At 37.8% G+C, this 7,533-nt stretch overlaps 1 protein-coding gene across 1 annotated transcript; it reads left to right on the top strand.

The window, feature by feature from the left end:
* The first annotated feature begins 2,999 nt into the window (after positions 1-2,999).
* On the top strand, positions 3,000-4,975 carry LOC308430403 (heterogeneous nuclear ribonucleoprotein K-like). Its single transcript, XM_080929560.1, has one exon. The coding sequence runs from the start codon at positions 3,134-3,136 to the stop codon at positions 4,523-4,525; it is 1,392 nt and encodes a 463-aa protein (XP_080785686.1). The 5' UTR covers positions 3,000-3,133; the 3' UTR covers positions 4,526-4,975.
* The last annotated feature ends 2,558 nt before the right edge of the window (positions 4,976-7,533 follow it).

The following is a 7,533-nucleotide window of genomic DNA, read 5'->3' as shown; positions in this document are numbered from 1 at the left end:
TTAATATATTGAAAAGTGCCAGACAGTTTTTTTTAAATAGGAAGGAAGAGGAGGGAAATATAATATCCCTTTGTAAATAGGTTAAAAAAATCCTTAGATATTGTGATTCTAATTAAAGTAACACTAGTAATTTACACAAGGAAAATGGCAAGGTGAAAGGGTAGTGACTATTTCAGAAATTTAGTGCTAGTTTAGCATTTGAAAAGCAAATACTGTAATTCATTAAAATAACAAATAAAAAAGGTAAATCATATGAATCAATAGACTCAGGAAGATAACCATGCAAATTAAAATTAGCTGAGAAAAGTGAAAAGCAGAAAAAAAGAATTCTTAATCAGGCATTTAGCATCTATGAAAACCTATAGCAGACATAATACACAAATCCCAACAAGGTTCGATGCTCTCACCAAACACAAGAAATAGTGAAATCTTGCACATTCATTTTGTACTACAATCAATGTAAAAAGTCAAAAAATTCACATAAAAATAATTTTTGAAGAGTTATAGATGACACCCATAAGTATCTCTCATGGAAAGCAGCAAAAAAACATACAAGATAACAAGAAATTGAAGCAGTTCTCAGTATAAAAATTAATACTTCTGTACACCAGTAATCAACAACAGAAAAGTATTTTATTGAGTATTTATTTGGGTTTTTTTTTTTTGCTATTTTATTTGCGTGTGTGTGTGTGTGTGTGTGAGAGAGAGAGAGAGAGAGAGAGAGAGAGAGAGAGAGAGAGAGAGAGAGAGAGAGAAAGAGAGAGAGAGAGAGAGAAGGTGATCGGGACCACTAAGTTACATTTATGCAAAAAAATGCTAGTCAATGATGTAAAACTCTAACAGGATCCTTCCAGTCTCCATCTGCATCTCCTGATCTAAGGCTGTCCCACAGCTTTCCATACCCAAGTCCTGCCCAGAGAGAGCCAGTCTCCCAGAAGTGCTCTTACATCTAAAATCACAGGCTCACAGGTCCACAGGAGGAACAAGCTCCAGTCAAAACAGCAAGACCAACTAACACCAAAGAGAACCAAATGGTGAGAGGCAAGCGGAAGAATATAGGCAACAGAGACCAAAACTACTTGGCATCATCTAAACCCAATTCTCCCACAAGTTCTGGATACCACAAAACACTGGCAAGGAAAGAATTGAATTAGTAATCACATATCATGACGATTATAGATAACTTGAAGAAGGACATAAGTAATTCAATTAAAGAAATACAACCACAGATTTAAAAAAAAAAAAAAAAAAAAAAAAAAAAAAAAAAAAAAAAAAAGGTAGGAGCCCTTAAAAAGAATACACAAAAATCTCGTCAAGAATTACAAAAAAAATAAATAAATAAATAAAATAAAATAAAGAAAGAAAAAAAGGAAAAGAAAAAAAGAAGAGGGGAAGGTATTGAAAAATATCTAGAATGTAAAATGGAAATAGAAACCATAAAGAAAACACAAAGTGAGACAACACTGAATATAGGAAATCTAGGATAGAGATCAGGAGTCATAGATTCCAGCATCAACAACAGAATACAGATAGAAGAGAAAAATCCCAGGGGCAGAAGATAGCATAGAAAACATTGACACAATAGTTAAAAAAAAAAAAAAAGCAAAAATCTACTTTCCAAAAACATACAGGAAATCCAAAATACAATGAAAAGACCAAACCTAAGGATAATATGAGTACAAGGGAGCAAAGATTCCCAAATTAAAGGGCCAGTAAATATCGTGAACAAAATTATAAAAGAAAACTTCCCTAACCTAAGGAAAGAGATGCCCATAAACATACAAGAAGCCTAAATAACACCAAACAAATGGGAACAGAAAAGATATTCCTACTGTCACATAATTGTCAAAACAGCAAATTCACAAAAAAACAAAGAATATTAAAAGCAGTAAAGGAAAAAGGTTAAGGAACATATAAAGGCAAACCTATCAGACTTCTCAACAAACTAAAAAGTCCTGGGCAGATGTCATACAGAACCTAAGAGAAAACAAATGCTAAACAGTCTACTATATCCAGCAAGACTCTCAAATAGCATAGATGGAAAAACCAAGTTATTCTATGACAAAACTAGATTTAAACAAAATCTTTTTACAAATTTAGCCCTACAAAGGATAGTAGATGGAAAACTTCAACACAAAGAGAGAAACTACATCCTAGAAGAAAGAAATCTTCTTGCAACAAATCCAAAAGATGATAGCCACACAAACATAATTCCACTTCTAACAACAAAAATTAAAGGAAGCAGCAATCATTATTTCTTAATAACTCTTAATATCAATGGAATCAATTCCGCAATAAAAAGATATAGACTAACAGAATAAATACATAAACAGGACCCAGCATTTTGCTGCATACAGGAAACACACCTCAGTGACAAAGACAGGCATTACCTCAGAGCAAAAGGTTGAAAAATCTTTTTCCAAGCCAATGGTCTCAAGAAACAAGCTGTAGTAGCCATTCAAATATCTCGTAAAATCAATTTTTAACCAAAGATTACCTAAAAAGATAAGAAAGGACAGTTTACACACATCATACATCATAGGGAAAATCTACTAAGGTGAACTCTCAATTCTAAATATTCAAGCTCGTAATGCAAGGGCACCCACATTCATAAAAGAAACTTCACTAAAACAAAAAAGCATATATTATACCACATACAATAATAGTGGGGGACTTCAAAACTGCATTTTCATCAATAGACAGATCATGGGAAAAGAAACTAAACAGAGACACAGTAAAACTGACAGAAGTTATGATCCAAATGGATTTAACAGATATCTATAAAATATTTCATCCTAAAACAAAAGAATATACCTTCTCAACAGCTTATGGTACCTTCTCCAAAACAAGCCTCAACAGATACAAGAACATTGGAATAATCCCATACATCCTATCAGATTACACTAGATTAAGGCTAGTCTTCAATAACAACAAAAACAACATAAAACCCACATACACATGGAAGAAAGAAATTTAACCACTACAGAGTGCGCGAACGAGAAAGGAGGAGGGCGCTACAGGCAACACCGCTGGAGACGCCATTATCCTCTGCTTCTCCTCTGCACGGACGTCGCCGTCGTGCTCGTCTCTCACTCGATTGCGGCCTATTGGTGGATCCATTTAATTCAAGAAAATGGAGACCGAACAGCCAGAAGAAACCTTCCCCAATACCGAAACCAATGGTGAATTTGGTAAATGCCCTGCAGAAGATATGGAAGAGGAGCAAGCCTTTAAAAGATCCAGAAATACTGATGAGATGGTTGAATTGCGCATTTTGCTTCAGAGCAAGAATGCTGGAGCAGTGATTGGAAAAGGAGGCAAGAACATTAAGGCTCTTCGTACAGACTACAATGCCAGTGTTTCAGTCCCAGACAGCAGTGGCCCCGAGCGCATACTGAGTATCAGCGCTGATATTGAGACAATTGGAGAGATTCTGAAGAAAATCATCCCTACCTTGGAAGAGGGCCTGCAGTTGCCATCACCCACTGCAACCAGCCAGCTCCCGCTCGAATCTGATGCTGTGGAATGCTTAAATTACCAGCATTATAAAGGAAGTGACTTTGACTGCGAGTTGAGACTATTGATTCATCAAAGTCTGGCAGGAGGAATTGTTGGTGTTAAAGGTGCTAAAATCAAAGAACTTCGAGAAAACACTCAGACAACAATCAAGCTTTTCCAGGAGTGCTGCCCTCATTCTACTTACAGAGTTGTTCTTATTGGAGGAAAACCTGATAGGGTTGTAGAGTGCATCAAGATCATCCTTGACCTTATATCTGAGTCTCCCATCAAAGGACGTGCACAACCTTATGATCCCAACTTTTATGACGAAACGTACGATTATGGTGGTTTCACAATGATGTTTGATGACCGCCGAGGACAGCCTGTGGGATTCCCCATGCGGGGAAGAGGTGGTTTTGACAGAATGCCTCCTGGTCGGGGTGGGCGTCCCATGCCCCCTTCTAGAAGAGATTATGTTGATATGAGCCCTCGACGAGGGCCTCCTCCGCCTCCTCCTGGTCGAGGTGGACGGGGTGGCAGCAGAGCCCGGAATCTTTCTCTTCCTCCTCCACCACCACCCAGAGGGGGAGATCTAATGGCTTATGACAGAAGAGGAAGGCCTGGAGACCGCTATGATGGCATGGTTGGGTTCAGTGCTGATGAAACTTGGGACTCTGCAATTGACACATGGAGCCCATCAGAATGGCAAATGGCTTATGAACCACAGGGTGGTTCTGGATATGATTATTCTTATGCAGGGGGTCGTGGCTCATATGGTGATCTTGGCGGACCTATTATCACTACACAAGTAACTATTCCCAAAGATTTGGCTGGATCTTTTATTGGCAAAGGTGGTCAGCGGATTAAACAAATTCGTCATGAGTCTGGAGCATCAATCAAAATCGATGAACCTTTAGAAGGATCTGAAGATCGGATCATTACCATTACAGGAACACAGGACCAGATACAGAACGCACAGTATTTGCTGCAGAACAGTGTGAAGCAGTATTCTGGAAAGTTTTTCTAAGACTAGTGAAGAACTAAAGGAGTCCTGCATCTTTTTTTTTTATCTGCTTCTATTTAAAAAGCCAACATTCCTCTGCTTCATAGGTGTTCTGCATTTGAGGTGTAGTGAAATCTTTGCTGTTCACCAGATGTAATGTTTTAGTTCCTTACAAACCAGGTTGGGGGAGGGCATGCAAAAACTAACACTGAAATTTTGAAACAGCAGCAGAGTGAGTGACTTTTATTTTTTGTTCATTGTTGGTGGTTTTAAAAATATTCCCCCCGTGTACTTATTGTGAGCACCTTGCTTTGTGGTCACTGTGACATTGGGGGGAGGGTGGGACAGGGAGGAAAATAACCGTCCACATGTCCCTGGCATTTGTTCAGAGCAGTGTGCAGAATGTAATGCTCTTTTGTAAGAAACGTTTTATGATTTTTAAAATAAATTTAGTGAATCTAAAAAAAAAAGAAATTTAAGACTTTAGAATTTAATGAAAATAAAGGTACAATATACTCAAACTTATGGGACACAATGAAAATAGTACTAAGAGGAAAACTCACAGCTCTGTGTGACTTCAAAAATAAACTAGAGAGAGCACACATTAACAGCTTGACAATATACCTGAAACAAAAAGAAACAAATACATCCAAGAGTAGTAGATGCAGGAAATAATCAAACTCAGGACAGAAACAAACCAAGTAGATACAAATAGTCCTGTACAAAAATCAGAGCTGGTTCTTTGAGAAAATCAACAAGATGGATAAACTCTTAGGCACAATAAACAGAGGGCACAGAGACACTATCCAAATTAACAATTTCATAAATTTAAAAAAAAGAGATATAACAACAAAAATTGAAGAAATTTAAAAACTCATCAGATTCTACTACAAAAGACTATACTCAACAGAACTGGAAAATCTGAATGAAATGTACAATTTTCTAGACAGCTACCAGGTATCAAAGTTAAATTAGGATCAAGTAAGCCATCTATACAGGTGCATAACCCTTAAAGACATAGAAGCAGTTATTAAAAATTTTTCCAATAGGAATGTCAGGACAGGGAGGTGTGAGGAAGTGTGTGGGAAGTCAGGAGAGTGCCATTATAGAAGCAGGAGGAGAGGTATGGGATTAAGTATTTTTGGAGGGAAAACCTGATAAGGGGATAACATTTGAAATGTAAGTAAAATATATCCAATAAAATTTTTTTAATCTTCCAATCAAAAAATAAATAAATAAATAAAAGCTAGGACTAGCCGGGTTTAGTACAGAATTCTATCAGACCTTCATAGAAGACCTAATACCAATATCTTCAAACTATTACACAAAATAGAAAAAGAAGGAACATTACCCACTAGGACACATTTGGCACATATGCTTAATAGATATGTTTTTGTAATACATGAATGTGATCCTGCAGCACTGACAGATCCTAGAGGCACCGAGGAGCTTCTTTTTGATCTTGTCTCCAGTAGCAGGAATGTTGTGCACTTCACTCTCAACTGTCCAGTGAGATTATCCTCCTAGTTAGAGTACTACCTGAATGCAGGAAATTAGCAAAACCACAGTACAGAATGTAACTAGTCTGCTTGAGGGAATTTGTCAGAATCAGCCAGTGGAGCCTGAGCTCTTGTGTGTCTCATCCTTTATTAACATCCATACAACATCTTCCATTACTGAAGTAATAAGGAAGGCAGATCTGTTAAAGTCTGGAACAACTATATTGATTCCTCTGAGTTTGTCAGGAGGCATCAAGCTGGAAATAATTCAATCAACTCATATTAGTGTATTTCTCTCCCAGAAATGCTCCGTTTCACAATAAAGGAAAATTTTCAAAGGAAAAAACAGGTTTAAAAAAATCCCTCTACATTTGGGAAATAAGATACATGCCATAACTGAAACTAAGATCATTTGAGGGTTAGAGTCAAAGGGCAAGTCAAAGAGGCACACTTGAGGGGCAGAGTTGAGGAACAAGTATTAGAAAGAGATTCATTTGAAAATGAAAGACAGTCTGGTTCTCTCTTTTCACTGAAGTATCAGGACCACTTTGGACAAAACTGACTTTAATATGCTTCACTTAAAAAATAGTTTGGAGGTATCTGGCAAACTGGTTGATTGCTAGCTTCACCAGCATGAAGAGCTGGATTAGACTCTACATGGTGTTAGGTTTGAACTTCCGGTGCTGTGGAGGCAATGATAGGAAGATGCTTAAGGCTAGCAGCCAACCAGTCTACTTTACCTGAGCTCCCTACTGAGAATAGCATTTAGGTTAATGTCTGGTTCCACAAACATACATGTGCTTATGTATCTACACATACATGTTCTCCATGCCCCATAAACATGCACACATGCTTAGCAAAGAAATAAAACACACACACACACACACACACACACACACACACACACACACACACACACACGAAGAAGAACTAAAAAATTAAAAAACCCTGAAAGCTATTAGGTGTGATCATTTAGGAAAAAAAGGGTATTAGGATGATTTGTAGAAATTTTCTCATTTTTATTAGATACTCTGTATTTATATTTGAGATGTCATCCCTTTCCCCCACCCCACTCCTATCCCCCATCCCCCTGCATTTGCCTTCACAAAGGTGCACTCTTTCCTAATCACCCTCTCCACCCCATTGCCTCGGCATTCCCCTACATTAGGACAAAGTGCCCTCTCTGGAATGAAAGCCTCTTCTTACATTGATGCCAGACACTGGTAACTTAAGCTACTTATGCAACTAGATAAATAGATCTCTCAATGTGTGTGCAAACGTTAGTGTTTTAGTCCCGTGGGGAGGGTTTGGTTGGTTGATAATGTTGTTCTTTCCATGAGGTTGCAACCTCTTTCTTCTCCTTCAGTCCTTTCTTTAGCACCTTCATTGAGGTCCCCATGATCAGTCCAATAGTTAGCTGCAAGCATGCTCAGCTGTGTCTATATGACTCCGACATAGTCGCTGAAAAGGCATCTCTATCTGGTTCCTGACAGTAAGTATTTCTTAGCATAAGCTATAGTGCTTGGATTTGGT

The sequence above is a fragment of the Micromys minutus genome (genome assembly GCF_963924665.1).
Source record: "Micromys minutus genome assembly, chromosome: 15".
Classification (NCBI taxonomy): domain Eukaryota; kingdom Metazoa; phylum Chordata; class Mammalia; order Rodentia; family Muridae; genus Micromys; species Micromys minutus.
Note: the sequence above shows the minus strand (reverse complement) of the source record. Positions and strands in the feature narration are given on the sequence as shown.

Bases quoted from the DNA above. Each gene is read 5' to 3' on its own strand.
- LOC308430403 (XM_080929560.1), top strand. From the start codon at position 3,134: ATGGAGACCGAACAGCCAGAAGAAACCTTCCCCAATACCGAAACCAAT.